Raw genomic sequence first — 22,905 nt, 5'->3', positions numbered from 1 at the left:
ACCGCTTAATATTAAAATTAGTATGTTTTTTTGTTAAATGTCTAACTGTCGTGACTACCACAACCACCCTTGGCACCAACCTTGTTCCTAACCCCCCCCCCCTCCCCTTAATCACAACACTCCGTCAAATGATGATGATAAAAAAATTCTAAAAGCACTAAAATCCATGATTTTTTCATCTGACTACGGAGAACGTTAATTTTTAAAAAAATTTCATTTTATTTTGAAAATTTTTTTAGTATTGTGTTTTTTAGAGGATAATTATGTCCAGGGATAAGCAATCATTTTTAATACTAAAAATAAATAATAGTAATGTGAATAAAATAACTTTTTTTCGCTATGTTTTGAAACATAAAAATAAAGTAATTTCACTAAGAAAGCAATTATATTGACTGATTTTAAGCGTTTTTTAAACTAATTTTTATTAAGTAGCGATAATAAAGTTTAGTTATGATGCCAAAGTTGGTAAATTTTTCTGGGATTCGGAACCCGGAGTCGGAATCGGAAATTTTTACCAGGAATCGAATTTTTTCGAGGGGTCAAAATTGGAGTCGAAGTCGGATATTTTTCATCCGACTCCGACACGCCGTTTAAAACTTTCCATTAAGATAACTTTATCGACACCATCAACAAAATCATAAAACAACAGGCCATAGAGACTCTTCTGTCATAATCCAATCATCCACACAGACTCCTTCATTCCATCAAAAAAAACAAGGGTGACTTAGTACACACAAAAGAGTTAAACACTTCAATGCTATTTACAGATATTGAAATAATAAATATATTTATATACACTGTGACAAATTTAATGGAATAATTAAAAAAATATGTAGAGTTGAAGTCCTCGTGAGCGCTGTTCGTGTCAAAAAGACCGAACTTTCCAAGCTACACGGCGTACACACACGGGTTATGTATGCACGCGCAACAACACATCATACGCGCATGGCCTCTTTGAGTTTCGGACAGATAGCATTCGAACCAGGCCATTGCGTAACTGCACGAGACATGGCACTTCTACCAACTGAGCTACTCGCCGACCTCGATTACGTCCACAACGACATTTACGATACAACTCGCCGATTACTATACACAAATAAAAAAAACCAATTCTATTATTTGGCTAAAATTTGAACACACAATTAATAACAGCTAAAATATATAGTTTGATATTAGAACATACAAAACTTACTCATAATTATTTGTTAAATAAATCTGAGTAGCCAAAAAGTTGGTTATATAGAGACAAACCGACTATACAACGTAATGTTATATCTGCTGCAATAGTCGAAATGCTGTTTTGCAAATTACGCTATATAATTTCAATATCTTATTATTATCATGATTTATAATTCTAAATTTGCTGTACCTAAATAAGTTGTGGAGAAAGAAATGTTGGTGGTTGGATGATCGAGTTGAGCTGTGTATTTGCGAACAAGACCGTGCGATATCTAGAGCAATTCTTTGGTTTGCGAATAGTCCAGTGTTTCTATTACTGTTGGCATTGAAATAAACGTTTAAACAAGTCTGTGCTTAAAGCAATTGCATTTGTCTATCCTAAATCAGTGAACCTACAGTAGATTGAATATCTTGACGATTATGCAAGTTGCAACAATATAATAACCTGCATAAACTCAAAAAACATCAAAATTTTTAATAAAATTTATTATAAAACAGATCAATGCCACGCGGTATAAGGAATTTGAAAATCATACTGGCAAACAGTTGTATCATTAAGAGAGCCTAAATGCCGTTAATTTAAGTAGAAAATTAACAGTGAAACAAAAACGTAATTGCAAATTTCAAAATCTAATATTGATAATAATTCAAAACTTAACAAAAAAAATCAAAAGTTTCTTGTTAAAATTAATCATCCAATTGAGATAACGAAAATCTCCTCCAACAAAGCAACTTTTTGAACCAATATTAGTAATAACCACATATATGAACTACATAATTAAATTTAAATAACCCATCCTAATATTGACTAAGTTGACAACCATGTTTCGACCAAAAACGAATGAACAGACTACATCATATTTTGAACAATATTAAAATCTATTCAATGATCTCTGTATTATACAATTCATATTAATAGCTAAAAACGACACTGCTGGGCTTTTGATTTTCATCAGTTCTGTTTTTCAATTTTTGAAATTTATTACAAAATACTACTAACAATTAATCCTGTAATCATGACAGTTCTATCAATGGGACAAGTTCCTTTGCTTATCTAACAGTAAACTAACAGAGAACTAATTAAATTTCGTGACTTTTCTTTTTTAAAGGTCATTTATAATTTGGAATATTAAAAAAATAAATGAAACAAAATTTAGCCAAACTAAATAGTTAAAAAAACATTACCATCTAAATAAATATAAATAAGTATATCTTGGAAACAAATGATGACTGAGTTAACATAAAGGTGTAAAAGTTTAGAAATGAAAGAAAAATGTGAAGTGTAGTGATTAAAACAAATATTCGACTTGATAATTAATCAAAAATAAATAAATAAATAAAAATACATTAACTTTTTGATTTCAATTCCCAACCAAAAACAAAATTTATTTGGAAATGAAAAATATTCAGATAATCAAAAAAAAAATATTTATAAGTATTTCAGTGAATGTATGAAACGTTTTTAGAAAGAATTTTCAAAAAACTGACTGAAAGAATGTTTTAAAAGCAACATAATCATTAATTTTTTCGTTATCACATGCAATGCATATGATGCTTGGATTTACGCATATCTACTTGTGCACAGGGTTTGCATTGTTGATACTGCTGAGAAATAATAATAATGATTACTGTTATATTTATTATTATCATTATGATGATATCGTTTTAACAGCCACGTCTGAGCAGAATGCAGCACAGATGTTTGAAGATGGGAACACCAGACTGGCCGATCATGAATTCAAAGTCAACATCAGCAAAACCAAAGCAATGAACACTGGTGAACCCATCTAATCCACAGCTACTGGACGATGGCCCTGTTTAGTTTATAAAGCTGGTGTAGGTAACAATTCAATCAAGTGTCAGCAGTGTAACCAGTGGTGTCACAAACGTTGTTCAAAAATAATTGGTACTTTATCTAAAGTGTCCAATTTTGTTTGTCCTGCTTGCATCAATTGACAACAACAAATTCGAAATAGCAATGTTTTTGAAGCCATTAAAATAAAGAAAGTCACATCGTTTCAATATCTAGGGGATGTTCTAGATTGTACTGGAACAGCTGAAGCTGCCGTTCGAGCACGCATACGTGCAGCCTGGAATAAATGGCATCTCCTTGCCTCTATATTGATGCGGCATGACATCCCACTACCACTACGATCAAGACTTTATAAATCTGTGATACGTCCGGTCTTGTTATATGGTGCAGAAACATGGCCAATGACAACCAAACTGGAACAACAACTTCAACGAACTGACATGAAAATGCTCCGATGGATGCAACGAATTAGTCAGAAGGACCACATCAAATCTACCGAAATCTTGCGTCGTGCTGGTTTAGATGGTCATGTCAAACAAAGTGGAAACAGTGCCATAATTTCTCTTGCAGATGTTGAAGTACCTGACACACGTCCCAAAGGCCGTCCAAAGAAGTCCTGGTCGCAAACAATCGAGCAAGACATGAAGGCTCCAAATTTAAATGAAATAGATACAACTGATCGTCTAATTTGGCGCAAAAAGTTGATGGCAAAGAAAAAAATGTCCTACCTCGGGAAACTGGGTCTCTGGACGCTAAACGAAGATTGATTGATTGATTATCATTATTATTATTATTACATCCGCTCTGGCAAGATATACCGAAAGACACAACAAGATATTGGCCGTGATCATCAATTGGCTGAAAATATCCGCTCCAGCCAATTGCCGCATATTTGCAGATTTAAAGTTTGAGGGTATTCGCCCAATATCTCAATTATTCAACACTTTACGACCCGATATCGCCATACTTCATAATAACAAAATTGAGATTCTAGAATTCACTGTATGCCATGAAACCAATCTAAAATCCTCCAGGCAATACAAGAGAAATAAATACCCTAATAATTTGCATTGTTGTTTAAATAAAGACTATAAACATTGTTCAATAGTTATAAACTCATTCGAAATAACGCCTATTGGTTTTTACAATAATTTTAATTTTTCACTGTTTAAAGTTCCATGGCCGCTATCATTTAATGATATATTGATAAACACTGTTATAAGATTATCGTATGACATTTACTGTGATAGGAACAAGCTATGATGATAATTAAATATATTTCACCGTTCTGCACTTAACTGCACTTAACAATGAGTAAACTGGTCTTAACCTTTAATATTATTTTAGACAATTTTTAAAAATTTCATCATTGCGCATTATTTAATTAACATTAACTTATATATATATATATATATATTTTTTATCATTGTATGTTTTTTATGGTGAAAAATAAAAGATGTTCCCATTATTATTATTGATTAATTGCTGTTAAATGTGATTTGGTCTTTTAGCTATTTTTCTACTTGATTTCTATTTTATATTTATTTCTATAAATATTGTTATTATTATTATATCAAATCAGTCCTGTTAGCATTCCTCAGAGAAACATTTTTCATACAGCGATAATTATATAAATAATTTCATTTAAACATTAATTAATTTCTGTCTTATTTTCTTCTTTATTTTACAGATTCAAGACAAATTTGACAAATCTATTAGTTCGTGTTTAATTATTATCTTTATTTTTTATTATACACTCACACCTTAAAATTATTTATAATATAGTTTATGTTGCTTCATAATTGCCTTATTTTTCTCTATTGATTTAAACGATCATACCTATTTTCATTTATTTGTTTATTTTAAAATTTATCTATTTTTTTGCACACATAACGATTAATTATAATACTAATTCATTTTTTCTTTTCATTTAGTTGAGATCAATAAAAAATAATAACACTAAAAAAAGAAAGCTAGCAAGAAAAGTGGAGACAGGGACCAGATTCAAGCTGATATTCAGCAGGATTAAGCATGTTGATGACCAAAATTATAAGATTTAAAAAATAGTTAATTTAATGAAGTATGATTCTCCAGAATTAAAAGAAATAACTTGAAAGAACTGAGAAGACTAAAACAAAACAGAAACTTAAAAATGTACAAAAACATGCTGGGGTTATAAAAAGTAAGAAATAACTAGAAACATAAACGACATGCTTCAAAGGTAGAAAACAAAACAATGATACAGATAGGCAGGCTTTGACATCAATAAAAATTAAATGAATTTTGAAGAATTTAGACAGAAACATTACTGCATGAGTGAGTGAAACAGCAAGTTTGAATCTGTTCCAACAGTCGCATTTTATCCACTGCATAACATTTCGCCTCTATTTGCCTGCTATTTAAAAGTTAATGAATGAATACAGTACATTATTATAAATTTAGCAATTGATTTGGTAAAAATAGTATTATAGTTTATAGTATTTTCTTGAAATAAATTGAAAATGATGACAATGAAAGATTCATAAATGTAGCTAACATTGTAACATAAAGATAAATAATTTAAAAAACTCGTAAGTTATTATACATTCATCCAAATTTAAATTAAATTATATTAAATCTACGAATCTGGAAAAAAGCATGAACATTGTGAGTTCAATTAAACTTTACAAATAAAAGTTAACTGTTTAATCCATGTTGTCCAGAACACTTCATAAGTACATAAAGTTTTATTTTATAAACATTCACACATTAACCTTTTCTGTTGCACAAGGGAATTCGTTTTTCCATATCTCTATTTTATTAGTTAATGCTTCTTCAAAATATTTTCTTTCATTTAAGCATTTATTTTCAATTCAAGATTGCGGTGCATTTTTTTTCTTTTGGAATGACAGGAACATGTTATAGATATTAAGATATATATATATACATATATATAAGTTAGAAACATTGCTTTCCATCAGTCATATGAATGCCGACCATCCATGATTATCCACAATTATCTTTGAACTCTCTATTCAATTCTTTCACCATTAACTCTCATCCATCATTCACCCTCCATGACCATATGATCACAACATCAAAATTTTTAATCCAATTCAGTTATATAAACAAAATCTACCACAGAGGACTCAACTTGATGTTTATTTATTTATTTATTTATTTTTATTTGTACACATGAAATGATCAGATAAATTATTTAAATGATTATTTAATTCATTTATTTCTATCATTAAATTGACTCTTCTATATCAAAATGTCATTCAATTATCGATTAACATAATCATTCAATAGTATGTTGTACACAGCAGTACAAAACCAAGTAATGGTATCTATTTTTATAAAGATTTCAAATGCAATCTTATCAAATTTTGTTATGTTCAACATTCTTCTCACTCAACTTTCAAGAATTTCCACTCTTCCTCAGACCAAGTCAAAGTGGGTCTCACATCTTAGCACCTATTTGATGTCCACTAACCAATATTTTGCAATCTTTTTATTTAGACATATCACTTCCATCTGATTGCATTTTATTTAAAGTCGCTTATATTTGGTATTGAGTCTGGTGTAAAACATTCTAAATCACATCGCCATTAAAAACCTAATTAAGTTAACACAAACTTGAAACAAATTGTACCTCTTTGATCAATGTAACAATGAAATGAATGATTATTGATAAAGTAATTCAACAATTCCCACCTGTAACAGTAACGTTGTCAATTCATTTATTCAAACACAGTTTGATTTAACATTTAACCACTCCAATCTGCAAGCATCTCAACATAATGAGTAAAAAACTAAGACCCCAAAAAACTTTTCTAGCAAGCTAGTGTTGGTTAGCAACATTAATAACAGCAACTGCAATGCCATTTAATTTATGAATATGTAAATAATTTTATATAAGATTAAGTCAAAGGGGGTGTGTTAAGATTAATAAATAATTTGGATAAAGTCTAACGGCAATGATTGAATAAGAACAGATTATAAGAACATAAATTGATCAATATCAATGTTTCCCATATTAACAAATTACAGTTTTCCTGTGCTCATTTACTGCTTTAAATAAATTGAGTCCTGGACAACTTTTAAAGAAATGGAAAAAGAATCGATGCTGCTGAGATGTGGTTTTTGAGAAGAATTATGAAAATCAGTTGGACCTCTCATACTTCCAATGAGGATGTATTAAAACAGTCCGGTTATGAAAAGAGGAAATTACTACATAAAATCCGACGGGGGCAGTTAAAGTTTTTTGAAGGAAGGAATTGAAAATCTAACAACTACCGGAATAATTGCAGGGAGAAGAGATCACAGTCAACAATGAATTACATTTGTGAAGTTCTTGTGACACTTGTTGAATACCACCACATTTCAGCAACTACAGTGTCAAAGATCGGGTTTTTAGAGGTCAATGGTCGCCAATGTCCCTGAAAAGATAAAGCGTGAGAAAGAAGAAAAACATAGTATGAAAATGCACAAAAAATAATTTACTTATACGTAATAATAATAATAATTATAATAAAACGCCATGGCAAGCAACTAAGGTGCATTATTATTATTATTATCACAACAAATGCACAGTGTATGTAAATACCCATGAATTGATGCATCACACACTATAGTATGTAATAGGCGGGGATCTCTTTACATTCGAACAAGGCCATTGCAACAGCAATGCCAGGCACCTCGACCATTAGACCGATGCGCCACCCATAGTGGGAGTCAAACCAAGCAAAGCTTTTATTGCCAGGTGGACTTATTTATATTTAATTTTCAATATGTAATAAATGGAAGAATAAAGAGAAAATACATCATCATCTTTTTAATGCATATTATGCTAAAGATATTATACAATATCGGGGTTTATACAGTCATTATGATAAACAGAGGCTCATTAATATTAATCCTATTAAAAGCCTGATTACTTCACTGTTCCACCTCTTTTTATTCAACAATCTTTTTTTGAAAATGGCCCAGTCATATCAGCCCATTCATTTCATAACATTTCCTTAATGTCCAAAATAGAAAATTTGTATTTACAATCTGCCACCACAAATGTCATAAGACCTCTCTTCAGTAAGAACATGTACACATAAAACACAAACACACAACATATATGTTTGTATATTATAGTGTCATGCAGTTAATAAATTTCATACACAAATTAAATAACATTAACAATTTTTTCTATTTTGAAGTTATTGAGATGACTGAGATAACAGCTCCTTTTTTGTTCTGGTTTATAATGCAGCTCTGTGTTGAATAAACCATAAGTTTTTATAGTTCAAAATCTACACCAATAACCTAACTGTTGAGGCCAGACAAAATTGATTAATAGTACATAATTTATCAAGTTAATCAACTTTTAAAAGTTGAAAACCAAGCAAAATCACATAAAACTGTAAATCAGCTATACTTCAGATGCTGACATAAATTGCAAAAATATTCTGATAAATATTTTATATGATGATATATGAAATTTTCAGCATATATTTATTAATTTATAACAATAATTTTTGTAGTAATAATGCGACATCTACCATTCATAGGGCAATTTCTATTGATTAATAAATAAGATCACATTGTACCCAGAATCAACACGACACAAACTGAAATTTACAAATAATTTTATTTTGATAAAAACACATTGAACATTGAACAACTTATCATGATCACATCTTTAGCTGTCCAACAGACACAACAAAAATAAAATGTCTTTAACAACACCGATTTCATTTAAAACATTACACAACGAACAGAAGAAAGAAAACACATAAATTATTATCCTTGAATAAAAATATTGAAAACGGTTCACTAGATGACAAACACATCGAATGTTATTGTTAAATTTGTTTTATGAAATCATGTCCAACGAATGTATTTAATATCGGCGTGGTCTTTTAGCTTCAGAATGACTAACTGAACCTTGATTGGGCAACATAGGACCATGTTGTCCCATGCCACCAGGAGGTCTTAGTCCCAACATATTGCTGGATACAGGAGGTGGATTATCGAATCTCATGTTCTGAGGGGGTCTCTACAAATATTGCCATTCATTTATAAGCAAGAAGAAATATTTATGATATTTACAAATATAAAAATAAAGTTTTGTATATGACATGGGATATAAATTTTTGTATTGATGTATACATGAGCACAAATATAAATGAACCAAGTCTGATTTTCCATATAAGCATATTCAGTTGTGTATGTATCATATATGAAAGTGTGCAGTTAGATGTGAAACATCATACATTAATTTGCCCATAAACTTTTTGACAGTTACACATTCAAACGGGTTAATCATATGATAAAAAATTCATCACAAGCATTTTGTTTTAATACAGCTACAACTGTATCATCGATATTTATGACTATAGAAACTTGCTGCACTAGCCACGGTTTCAAAAAATACATATATAATTGTTAATCACAGGTTTAAAATATAAAGCAAGACTAAACAACAATTCAGAAAAACACACATCAATCGAGCCATATAAAGTACTTGCCAAAATTTTAGACACAACTAATTTGCAAATTCACTTTGAGCTTTAAGGATTCTAAAAGTTACAAAATTTCAATGTTAGCATTCAAATTGGTTTTCAAATAGATGCACTATTGTATGAGAAGATAATTACACTTTTTTATTGTGCACGCCCAACATCAAACCCACGCTTGGCACACTACTTTTTTTCATCAACATTTCATAAATTCACATCATAACAATCACTTGAGTTAACAAGCTTCTACAAAAATGAAGCATGCTTATACACTAAAACAAAAAATTTCATAATTTTCCATAATCATGGAAAAAATGCAGATAATTCAATGCAAATAGTTGCTTTTAATTCCATTATCAAGAGCTATTTTAACAAAGGTAAATTTTAAGTCAGTTATATCTTTCAGACTGCTTTCTATCAGAAATATTTTCCACATGCTTTTGTTCAAGAAAAACATAAATTTTTATAATTTTTCCATTGGTAGGGCACTACCATTTTTCCATTCAAAAACACAATTTTCTTGGTTTGAATAAAATGACATTACACCCTTTCTTCATTTTGTAATTGTTTTAAGGCCACTAGAAAACCTTATCATTATAATAAAGCTAATGCATATTATGCCAATAAAACTGCTTGAGATGAAAAAAGCTTGTTCAGCAAATATTAAATGGAAAGTATTCTCCAGATTCGATGTTGCATATTGTGCAACCCACAATTGAAACAAATTGCCACTCAATCTATGGACTAAACAATGCATCATCATTTATCACCAAATCTTTATTTTTTTAAAACAAAAATTTCCATATTTAGATTTGAAGTCTCTATTAAATTCAGAACAAGTACTCTCCAGAAAAATATGTCAGCATAAGTAAGTCCTGCAACTTTACACTTATAGAAAAAAAACTGCATTTTGGCACACTCACTAGCAAACAATTATATGAATCCTAGCATACTATTCAAATGTCAAATTACATCAATGTCCAATTGTCCCATTGCCAGTTGTGTGTGTCATAACTAAGTTTTTTAATTTTTTAATTTAAATCTATAAAACAAATAAACACATGCATGTGACAACCGTCAATTGCCTGCCATCACATGAGTGTGTATTCATCATTATCGCATGAAACTTGCACAAAACAATTGATCAATCAACTTTAAAAATTGAAAGCCAAGGCAGTGATGTTTAAATCAGAAAGCCAACATATCTCAAAAGAAACTATGCTGATTTATGTATTGGATGAAAGTGTAAAACATTATGATACCTATATTTATAATAACACAAAAAAAAACATTGTTCAATAAATTTAACAACTAGCTCAAAAGAATAATGTCATAAAAACCCTCAAAATAGGCGGCACAAAATCTTAGATATGCAGATGGAAGAAAGTATGGATTATTTGAAATATTTGTGAAATAATGATAATGAGTGTGGAACAGTTCACAAAATTTAGCTGAACTGAATGAACTCTAACTACTGAAATGCAATGTGGTGGTGAAACACAGCAGAAACAGATAATATTAATTAACAGCCTGATCAATTAAAGCAATTAGCTAATGAAAGAAGAAAATTTGGACTAACCATTTGTGGTCCAGTAGGATCCATAAGAAGTGGAACATTATTCTGTAGTGGAGGGCGTGCCAACATTCCCACTCTAACATTTCCACCATTGTTGAAATTACCCAAACTCTGGGCAACACCCAGTGCACTACCCAGCAACCCAACACCAGTTTGCTAGAAAAATCATAAGTAAAAAGTCATTGAAACAAATTTGTTTACGATGGACATTGTTAAAAACTACTAATAGCTAATAAATACAACAACAACAAACAACACAAGTTTAGACGGCATTTTCCCCGAGATCGGGGGTTGCCGTTTGGCTACCTATGATGAAACCGAAATACCCCTCGACGCCATCCACATCTGTCACTCGCCTCAGTATCACGCAACCCCGCTTTCACCCTGTCCTTCTTCACCTGCTCTCTCCATCCCAATCGCGGACGACCCCTTCCTACCACTCCTTCAACCTCGAACTCCAACGCTCGCCTAATCCCGACCCTTTCATCCCATCTCAACACATGTCCATACCACCGCAATCTCGATCTCCTTATCAATGTCACAATGTCCTCATTCAGTCCCATCATTGACATCAGCTCTGTACTACTCCTCCTATCCTTCACTTTAACCCCACACATCATCCTCACCATAGCTCTTTCAGCCCTCTGCAGTACACTTTGCTCCTCTCTCCTCCACACCCAAGTTTCACCACCATATACCATCGCTGCTCTCACACATGCTTTATATACCCTCCCTTTCATCTTCACTGACCATTTCTTTCCACACAATACCCCACCCAGTTCCCTAAATTTCATCCATCCCACACGAACTCTAGCCGTAACTGCGCTCAAACATCCTCCATCCGCATTCAGCTTATCCCCTAAGTAAACAAAGCTTTCCACTCTTTCAATACCACCACTCAACCCCGTCCTTGCGTCCGTCCTATTAATCACACTATGAACACATTTCTTACATTTGAACGTGCCTTCCACCTTTCAGTGCCCCCCTCACACCACTACATCTCTTATGCACCCATTTCTGACATCCTATACACAATACCGAGTTAGCCTTCACTCTCCTATCACATACCCCACAGGGGTCTATTTTACTTATCACTCGCTCCCCACCTTCCCCACTCACCATTACCTTCGTCTTACCAATATTAACTTTTAACCCTTTCTTTTCAATAACACTTTTCCATCTGTCAAATTTTAACTGCAATTCTTCCATGCTATCAGCCATCAAGACTAAATCATCTGCATACAAAATCTCAAATAACAACCCCTCCATTATGTTTCCACACACAACATCCATCACAATTGCAAACAGAAACGGTGATAACACTGATCCTTGATGCACTCCTACCTTAACACTAAAAGCGTCCGACATCCTCCTTCCAACCCTCACCTTTGTCTTTGCCCCTTCATACAGCTGCATCACAGCTTTAACAAGTCTCTCATTCACTCCTTTCTTCCTCAACGCCCATTCAATGACCTTCCTCGGTACTCGATCAAAAGCCTTTTCTAGATCAACGAAACACATGTACAATCTTCGTTTCTTCTTTCTATAATTCTCCTGCAACATTCTCACCATGAACAACGCATCCACCGTTCCCCTACCAGGCATAAACCCACACTGCATTTCATTAACTGTCACCATACTTCTCAACCTCTTATCAAGCTCCCTCTCCACTACCTTCATTCCGTGCTCTAGTAATTTCACACCCCTGTATGACCCACAATCTCTCACATCTCCTTTGCCCTTATACAACGGCACCAACACACTGTGTCGCCAATCCTCAGGTATACCTTCATCATCAAACATACTGTTAGCAATTCTCATCATAACTTCAATTCCTATCACCCCACTCGCTTTAATATGTTCTGCCGCCACTTCCGAAACCCCTGTCGCCTTACCTAGTTTCATTTCTCTAACTGCTTTCTCTACTTCCTCCATCGTCACCTTCTCTATAGGTCCGTGTGTGACCACGGATTCCACATCTCCATCCCACTCATTCTCTTCATTCATCAACCTTTCCATATGAGCTTTCCACACCTGAGCTTTTTCCTCCTCATCTATGCACAACTTGCCAGATCCATCCCAAACACATCCATTCCCTATAACATCTTTCCTATCCCTCATTGACTGCTTTGCTACTTTGAACATTTTCCTCGAACTCACATTAAATTCCATTTCCTTCATTAACCTATCTGATGCTTTCGTCATTGCAGTTGCCACTGCCTGTTTTGCAACCTTCTTAGCCTTCCTATACTCAGACTCTGCTTCCTCCGTCATGTCCCTTCCCCATACCCTAAACCTCTCCTTCTTGACTTCCAAAACCCTTCTTATATCTTCATCCCACCACCACGTCTCACCATGCCTACACTTTCCTTTCGTCCATCCACATACTTTATCTGCCGTAGCCAACACACAGCTAATAAATACAAAAACTATTTAATAAAAAAAACTTTCATGAACCCTCTAGCTCAATATAAGCCTAGGCCAAATCACTTTTACGAAATTCATGAAAGTTTTAAAAAGAAAAATAATTAGTTAAGCAGGACTAACAAGACGAGTCCTATCAACATTGGGAGGGACTGGAGGAGGTTGAAGAGGTGGGGCTCCAGCTGATGGACGCTCCAAACCACGATCCTACATTGCAAGCAATAAGATCAACTTTAATGTTTAGCATAGGTGTGACTAACATAATGAATACATACCAATATCTATTTTTAAAAATTGTAAAAAAATTAAATTTGAAAATTTTTTCAAGGCAACACATGAAGAGAAGTTTATTATAGCTACATAGGACCTGACCTAAGAAGATTTAAACAATCAGCCAGATTATCAGAATTTGTGCAAAATTTTAAAACATAAAGTATCACAAACACCTTTCTTTTGTTTTTCAATTTTTATATTTTAATTTCTTGGATAGAAAATAATTTAAACAAAATTTTGAAAACTTATTTACCAAATTGAATGGGTTATCAGAGGATTGATTCTTAACGGCATCCATCTGCCTTCTTAAAACATCATCCTGTCTCCTTCTCAAATCATTATCCATCAAAGGACCTCTACGTCTCTCATCTTCCTGACGTCTGTTTTGGTAAACATTCCTTTGGTTCAATTGTAAAGTTTAATATAAATATTAGGTTGAATATTCCATTTTGCTAATGTAATGCAACGAACAAAATGCAGTACCTCATTTCCAATTTCCTCTTGATCTCATTTTGAGTTTGTTCTTCCAGAAGTCGTAGCTCTTCCTGTCTTCTCTGCAAGTCTGAAAATAAATGAGACCCTCACCAGTGTATCGTATTGAAAGCAATTTTAGCTTTAACAAATAAAAATGTGCATCATTAACAGTGCAACGTCAAGCTTATAAAATATAATCATAGGGCTCTTTGAACATAAAATTTGAAAAATATTTTTAACAAATCTTTTATATAATAAGTAATAATTTGGTAGTAACAAAACTTAGAAACATTATATTACAGGTTTGTCTTATTGATGCATTTGGTAGAAAATTGTCAAACTTAAAAAAAGCAAAAAAAAAGATAAAAATGAAACATTTGTGAATCCAATATATAAAAACTATGAACAAAATATAATAATAAACTTGTATTATAAAAAAGCACTCAGCACTAATATATCTCACATGAAGCCAAAATTTTTAAAATGAAATGAAACCTAAAATTTATTAATAAATTTAAGAAAGCCTGATAAACACTATTTGACATGTTTCGACATTCATCTGATATTTAAAAGAGAATTACACTAGTTGCCAAATATAAAATAATAAACTTTAATCATGTTATCAAATAGTATGCTTATCTTAAAAAATTTTGTTTTCCCAACAACATTGTAAAAATAAAACCTATACGTATACAATCATACTTATTCCTAATTTTCAATTCAATGTTATGAAAATGTGCCAGATTTTATTGGCCAGAATATTTATAGAATAATATTTGTGCTTAGTAACTTATTTAACTTTTTATAACACAAAATAATGAAGCAATGAAACATTTACTGCTCGACAAAATACCTTGTCTGAGCATATTCGTATGTTGCTCCAGCATCGCAGTCTCCTGATCAACTTCCAACTTGGCAACTTCATCCGCAAAGTTTTTCTTTAGAAGTTCCTCTTGATCTCTGTATAGCTGATACAACTTCTTCCATTTCTGACCTATATCAGATTCAAAACTTCCAGGCTGTACAAACCTTGGTGGCTTTTCTCTATCTCTGAGAATTAAATTTTTACAAAATTATTTTATATAAATATAACCATAAAGAAAACACCAACGAACTTTAACAACTCAGATGTTTTAGTGAAGAATAATTCAGGCAATCCATCATTTTCATCCTTTTGTTCCAAGAATTCAACCTCGATAGGTCTTGGTTGTCTGTTTTTATAATTTTAATCAAGAATTTTAAATTTTAAAACTTGAATAATCATTGAGCAAAAGAAAAACTAACGCAGTCATGAGAAATATTCCTTCAGAAATTTTCTTAACAGCAGATGCAGCAGCAGCCTTTCTGGAAAATTCTACTATGCCTTCTCCTGTGGGCTTGCCTTTATCATCAACAATAACAACTGCTCTTTCCACTTCCCCAAACATGGAAAATGTTTGTTCCAACAATTCATTAGAGATATTTGGTGAGAGGTACTTAACTTTAAGTGCAGCTGGATGTCCAGCAAGACGAACCCTCAAATGTCTTCCACCTTTCACCACTTGGCCATCTAATGCAGCTCTGGCTTTTTCAGTTATGTGACGAGTTTCCTAATAAAAAACAATGAAACAGCTTAATATGTCTTCTTACATTGACCAAAATATTGTAGCTTAAGAAATTTCATTATATAATAATTAATATGTAGAGTTTATTTAGCGCCCATTCAAGTCCTCATACATGCTGTTTGTGCTGCAAGGACTAAACTCTCCACATCACACAAGGCACACACATGTCATGTATGCATGTGCAAGCACTGCATCATACACCCTAAGGCGTATGATAGTTTTTGAGTTTCGAACAGAGATTTTTAACCAGGCCATCGCATAACTGCACAAGACATGGCACTTCTACCGACCGAGCTACTTGCCGACTTAAACAACTTGTGACAATAGCTTTTTAAATCCAGAATAAAACCTTACTATATTATATTCCCATCACTAACCTAATAAACTATCTAGAATTTAATAAAATTTGAATTAATTCTTTATCAACTTTCATAAATACCAGTGTATCGGAACCAGAGGAAAAATATTCAACACAGATGTCAAAAAATTCTGACTCAGATTCTGGGTAAAAATTTTCAACTCTGACTTAGTTCCAACTCTAGAAAAATTTTTCAACTTTATCATAATTAATTTCACTATCTTATCACTACTAAATAAAAAATACTTTAAAAAACACAGCTTTTTCGGTTATGTGATAAAATTCCTAATGAAAAACTCAGACTCTCACTTAAGCCCTTCAAATTTAATACATACTAAAATCATAAATGAACAAAGCTGATGTTTCAACTTATACTACTATCAAGTTTCATAGAAATAAAAAGCATCCAACCTAAAACTTAAAACAAGTAAGGTGTTCACAACAATGAGCCTTTGGTCGCAGTGCTAGTAAGAGATGGTGTAATATGTATTATTACTGGTCTTCGTTCATACTTGTTTACAGTAGCTAATGGGCTAACAGCACTAGCAGGTTAACAAATTCTCACTCACATATAACACATTAATTTTTATATAAAATATTTTAAAATACAAATAAACATACCATTCTGATAAATCCAAAACCTCGGTTGGCATTGAGAAACAATTCAGATGTCTCACCATGAGCTTCAAACATCTTTTTAAATTCATCTTCGGTCATGTCATTAGGAACATTTCCCACGAAGATTCTACATCTACCAGTGAACTTTTTTTCTTGAGTTTTTGGCTTAGGAGCCGAAGAGTCGGCGTTGTTAGAGCCGGACTTTTTTGCTTCATCAACGTCGCCTTTTTGCTCAGACCGGTTGTGTGACTCTGCTCTTTCCCTCTTTACAAATCCTGAGGAGTGAGAATTAGATGAACTACCTCTGCTGTACGAACCATAACCACCACTTTTGTACTTATTAACGGAACTTTTTTCGTTATCAGCCGAACTCATTTTTTCAAGTTTACTCGCAAACCAAAATCAATCTCTCACCGACGCACTCTATACAAATTTATATACAGCGTTAAACGAACAAGATGGCCGAAGGCAAAACAAAGACAAATGTAAAACAGAGACATATACTCATTCGTACCATGGATATATATACAAAGACCTATTAATTAAATTAATTAATATTAATAATTAATAATTAATTAATTAATTAAATTATTAATAAATTAATAATTAACGTAATATGAGCATATAAATAGAATTAATCATTAATAACATTTTTTTTATTATTCTTTAAAAATCAGGATTTGACAGACGCAGAAACTGTTACAGCATGCAAGGCAATAGAATAAAATTAAACGAATAAGTAAATAAATAAACTGAGAAAGAAAAATGTTTTTAATAAGTTACAAATAAATTTTTTATAATGTTTTTACTAATTAAAATCTTAAATCTTTTAATAAATAATTTGATTATAGTTTCCACGGTTTTAAATAATCAAAAATAATCAAAAATTAAATATTGTTATACCACAAAATAAACGAATTGCGCTGTTATTTATTATCTTTGCAATCTTTGTAGTCTTTTGGTTGTTACATCGGCTATTAATACGTCCTACGTAGTAATGCTCCGCAGTCGGGGTTTACAAGGAGGTTTAAAAGTCAGGTTACAAGCAGAGAAAGCGAAGTCGTAAATGTGATTTAACTAGTCATTTGGATTTTTCTATTACTGTTGGTATTCAAAAATCGTTCAACAAAGCTTGTGTTTGAAGTAGTTGTGTTCATCATCGGAAATCTTGAACCTACGGAATGACGAACTCTTGACTGTCGTTGGAAGCTACAACACTGGTGTTGGAAATATAGAGACTGTTGAAGTTATATTATAACATCGGTGTTGATAGTTATGAAAGTCAAGCCTCAAGGATTTACAACATTAACATCAGAAGTAAAATTTTTCATAGATTGAAACTTTCTGCAAAAAAGAATGCGAATACTGGAAAAACTCAATGCAAATAATCTGAGGATGGAACTACAAAAATGAAACTTCGACTCTAAAGATGCGAAGGCAGTTTTAATAAAACGCCTAAAGAACGTTCTAATAAACGAAGGTAACGATCCTGAGAAGTTTGATTTTCCGGATCCTGAGGAAGAACTGATAGCCAATATGAAATGAATAACACGATCAACCTTTGAAAGCACCGTATCATATACGCTGAGTATATAATAGCCATTGAGATGCCTAACTCAGCGCTCATTTGAATCACAGAGCCATTTCGCTGGCCAAATATGCGATAACTTACGTCGTCTCCTAATTCACCGACCTTGGTCGGAAGGATGGACGGCTTGGTTGGCCGGGGGTCGGTTACCCGGATGAATCTGGAGGATTCAAACTTTGGTCTTGGGAATAGTAGACGGACACGCTAACCACTCGGCCACGAGACCCATTATTATACGTATGCATGAAATCAATCAACTAAAAAGTAATCAAAATGAATAAAATTTTTGATAAATTGATAAATATTTATTAATGAATTATAAAAAGTGTAAAAATTGTAAAATTTGATGAATTAGATTAATAATAATTATGAAAACCTATGTAATTATATATATATATATATATATATATATATGATGAAAACTAAAGAATGAGACTAGACTAAAAATGTGCACGGTGCGTTTGAGAGCCTGCATAAGTATGTTCTATAGTTCTCTCTATATATGATATTTTCCGTTTTTGTTTCGTTCATTATCGTTTCATTGAATTTGCATTTGACTGAATATTTGATTGCTAGTTGATCGATTTTTTAGACTGAATAAATTTTGTTTTTTTGGTACGTTATCTTATTATTATATCGTGATTATTATTATTGTTATTATTATCGTTAGTATAAGATGCTTGCTATTTAAATGTTTTAACTAGTTTTGTTCATTGAATTTCCTTTTATGCTTTTTTCTTTAACTTCTTTATTTTATTTTAAATTTCTGGAATCTTATTTCAGCTCGAGGCCGTGCGATTTACTCAGTTATTCAGAGTCACCAATAAGGCGGTCCTTGCGAACCGATTGGTTTTGATCTAATAAACGCGCTTGTTCCAGAAAGGGTCCAAGCTTTTTTGCATGTATTAGCTCTAGAATTGCCACAGTTAACCAAGTAGAAATGTACGATCTAAGAAATCATTGGTGGCCTAATGAGCCATTCGCAGCTTCACCGTGTTAAGTTCGGGCTTAGATATGCATGGCTTAATCTTTGAGACAAGCATATGACTACTGGCAGGATCAACCAGGTAGCTGACTGAGCGTTCCATCGCGCAGGCAAGTCTAGATGGACCAACGTCCATTTAACCTCCCCTGCAATCGCGCAGGCGAATCTAGATGGACCACCGTCCATCTAGCCTGGCCTGCATTGATTGATCGTTTCAGAATCGCTAGATAAATCAATTGATCGATTGATTGATTGGTTGGTTGGCTGGTTGGTTGATTGGTTGATTGATTTGATTGATTGATTGATTGATTGATTGATTGATTGATTGATTGATTGATTGATTGATTGATTGATTGATTGATTGATTGATTGATTGATTGATTGATTGATTGATTGATTGATTGATTGATAGGTTGGTTGGTTGGTTGATTGATTGTTTGATTGTTTGATTGATAGATTCGATGATTAATTCGATGATTGATTCGATGATTGATACGATGGTTGATTGATTAATTCGATGATTGATTGATTGATTCGATGACTGATTGATTGATTCAATGATTGATACGATGATTGATTGATTAATTCGATGATTGATTGATTGATTCAATGATTGATTGATTAATTCGATGATTGATTGAATCGAATAAGTACACATTCAAATGTATTTGTAAGAAAACAAAGAAACGAGGAGGAAGCTGCATACTTGATGTGTGAGACGATGAGTGATTCTGTGAAGTCTGATAAAAATTGGATGCCTTTTAGGCTATATAAGCGGAATGAAATGTTTGAAAACCTTTTGTTATGATGAAGTTTATATGAGATGCTATACTGAGTGTGTAGGTGAATGCAACGCCTCATGTTTTCAATTAATTCGTGCGAATGATAAATAGATGTTCTAGATGTAATATTATTTTCTTACGACTATTGTATATGTACAATGAATTCAAATTACATGTGTTTATTGAAATTAAGTGACAGATTGCATTATTTTGACTATGTAGTTAATGAGTCGAAGTCTAATTGGATGTATTAAATGATTGTAAGCAGTGTTGTTAAAATACTCACATGTTGAGTATTTAAATACATTGCAAATACATGGTCAAAATTTACAAAAAAATACAGTTTTTAAATCAATCAATTTTCGTTTTGCGTCCAGAGACCCGGTTTCCCGAGGTAGGACGTTGTTTCCTTTCCATCAACTTTTTGCGCCAAATTAGACGATCAGTTGTATCCATTTCATTTAAATTTAGAGCTTTCATGTCTTGCTCGATTGTTTGCGACCAGGACTTCTTTGGACGGCCTTTGGGACGTGTGCCAGTTACTTCAAAATCTGCAAGAGAAGTTATGGCACTGTTTCCACTTCGTTTGACATGACCAAACTACCGCAAACGGTGTTGCCGGCATTCGTTCTTTATATCATCTAAACCAGCACGACGCAAGATTTTGGTAGATTTGATGTGGTCCTTCAGACTAATTCGTTGCATCCATCGGAGCATTTTCATGTCAGTTCGTTGAAGTTGTTGTTCCAGTTTGGTTGTCATTGGCCATGTTTCTGCACCATATAACAAGACCGGACGTATCACAGATTTATAAAGTCTTGATCGTAGTGGTAGTGGGATGTCACCCCGCATCAATATAGAGGCAAGGAGATGCCATTTATTCCAGGCTGCACGTATGCGTGCTCGAACGGCAGCTTCAGCTGTTCCAGCACAATCCAGAACATCCCCTAGATATCGAAACGATGTGACTTTCTCTACCTTTTTGGCTTCAAAAACATTGCTATTTCGAATTTGTTGTTGTGGATTGATGCAAGCAGGACAAACAAAATTGGACACTTTATATAAAGTACCAATTATTTTTGAACAACGTTTGTGACACCACTGGTTACACTGCTGACACTTGATTCAATTGTTACCTACACCAGCTTTACAAACTGAACAGGGCCATCGTCCAGTAGCTGTGAATTGGATGGGTTCACCAGTGTTCATTGCTTTGGTTTTGCTGACAAGAGTCTTTGTATTCGTATACATTTCCATTACAAGTCGAACAAGATATTCTGGAATGAGTTGTCGACGTAGACTCCACCTGATTGCTTCACGGAGAACTCAATCAAATGCTTTTACAAGGTCTACAAAAATGTGTGATAGTTGTTGATGCTTTGCGAGGTACTTCTCTTGCAGTTGCCGAAGGATGTGAATTGCATCAATTGTTGATTTCCCCGCTATGAAACCAAATTGATAATTTCCGATTGTGATGCACGACGTTAATCTTCTTTCAATGATTTTTTCGACAATTTTCAGGGAGTGTTCTAACAGACGTATACCCCGATATGATGAACAATTCAATGGATCACCTTTGCCTTTGTATAGCGGGACTGTCATGCTATAGTTCCATTCAGTCGGCATTGAGCAATTTCTCCAGATTTCACGGCAAAGTTGTAGTAACGTTTGGATACCTGCAGTACCAGATGCTTTGATAATGTCATTTGTGAGTCCAGAGAGTCCTGCTGCCTTCCCATCCTTCATAGCTTTCAGAGCTTCTGTAAGCTCCTCTACAGTGATGTCTGGAATCGGACCTTCGATGGGGGGAGCGTCAAAGTTAACATTAAAGGGATTTGTTTCGTTTAACAGACGGTTGAAGTATTCTCTCCACTGTAGCTTGATCTTATCTTGTTCAAGAACCATCTCATTTTTGTCGTTTTTGATACATGAGACACCAACTATGTCTTTTTTTGTACGCTTTGCTTGTTTTGCTATTATTTTGCTTCGGTGTGGTTGCTTGACAGCGAAGAAATCAATTTGCGTGGCTGATGTTCCACTTTTGTATGTGTGAAGTTGTGACGATTGTGATGATAATGATTGCGCGATTGAAATATGCCGCCTGTATTGTGATGATAATGATTACGCGATTGAAATATGCCGCCTGTATATTTTGTGAAATAGTGACGATTGTGATGATAATGATGGCGTCTTTGAGGCGTGCCGCCTATATATATCTATATATTTTACTAGACATTCTATGCATGTATATTTTGTTATTTGATATGCCATATATGCGACGCTCCTGTGCTGTTTTGTATATAGGGAGTATAGCAATATATGGGACGCGTGCTACGCGCTGTTCTGAGTATAGGAAAAGAGTATTGATGCGAGTATAGAATTTTTTATGATATAGAAAGCGTTATGTAGATAGGGCGGTAAAAACATATAAAAGGCCGCGAGTTGAGATATAAAGGCGGGTCGTTTGTTATTTTATTTTAGGTTTTGTTTCTTGCTTGGTAGTTGTATTATTAATAGGTTAATTTTGGATTTATCGTTTTTTTTATAAAGACAGAGGTTTGATTTGTATTATTTTGTTTGTTATTTTATTTCTTTTATTGAATAAAAGAAGTGTACACTTGAAGTTTGGCTCGGCTTAATTATTCTACCTAAAATAATGGATGTTGAAGAAGACTTGCTGATAGTTGACGAGGTCGGCGTCTCTAGTCAACAAGCAGGGCGCGAACAAACTTCCGCC

The 22,905-nt window shown here is 33.2% G+C and overlaps 1 protein-coding gene across 1 annotated transcript; it reads right to left on the bottom strand.

Moving 5' to 3' along the window:
- Positions 1-8,596: 8,596 nt before the first annotated feature.
- Positions 8,597-17,298, bottom strand: HELRODRAFT_191370 (hypothetical protein). Its single transcript, XM_009018121.1, has 9 exons — positions 16,817-17,298; positions 15,518-15,822; positions 15,349-15,444; positions 15,087-15,283; positions 14,243-14,321; positions 14,013-14,157; positions 13,610-13,693; positions 11,066-11,218; positions 8,597-9,023 (listed from the first exon to the last, which is right to left on the bottom strand). The coding sequence occupies exons 1-9, from the start codon at positions 17,186-17,188 to the stop codon at positions 8,868-8,870; spliced, it is 1,587 nt and encodes a 528-aa protein (XP_009016369.1). The 5' UTR covers positions 17,189-17,298; the 3' UTR covers positions 8,597-8,867.
- Positions 17,299-22,905: the final 5,607 nt, after the last annotated feature.

This window comes from Helobdella robusta (genome assembly GCF_000326865.2).
Source record: "Helobdella robusta unplaced genomic scaffold HELROscaffold_20, whole genome shotgun sequence".
NCBI classification, from domain to species: Eukaryota; Metazoa; Annelida; class Clitellata; order Rhynchobdellida; family Glossiphoniidae; genus Helobdella; species Helobdella robusta.
Note: the sequence above shows the minus strand (reverse complement) of the source record. Positions and strands in the feature narration are given on the sequence as shown.

Coding starts and splice junctions, on each gene's coding strand:
- HELRODRAFT_191370 (XM_009018121.1), bottom strand. CDS start 17,188: ATGAGTTCGGCTGATAACGAAAAAAGTTCCGTTAATAAGTACAAAAGT. Junction 15,445..15,517: donor GGAATATTTCTCATGACTGC/GTTAGTTTTTCT, acceptor TTATAAAAACAG/ACAACCAAGACCTATCGAGG. Junction 14,158..14,242: donor AAGAGGAAATTGGAAATGAG/GTACTGCATTTT, acceptor ATTGAACCAAAG/GAATGTTTACCAAAACAGAC.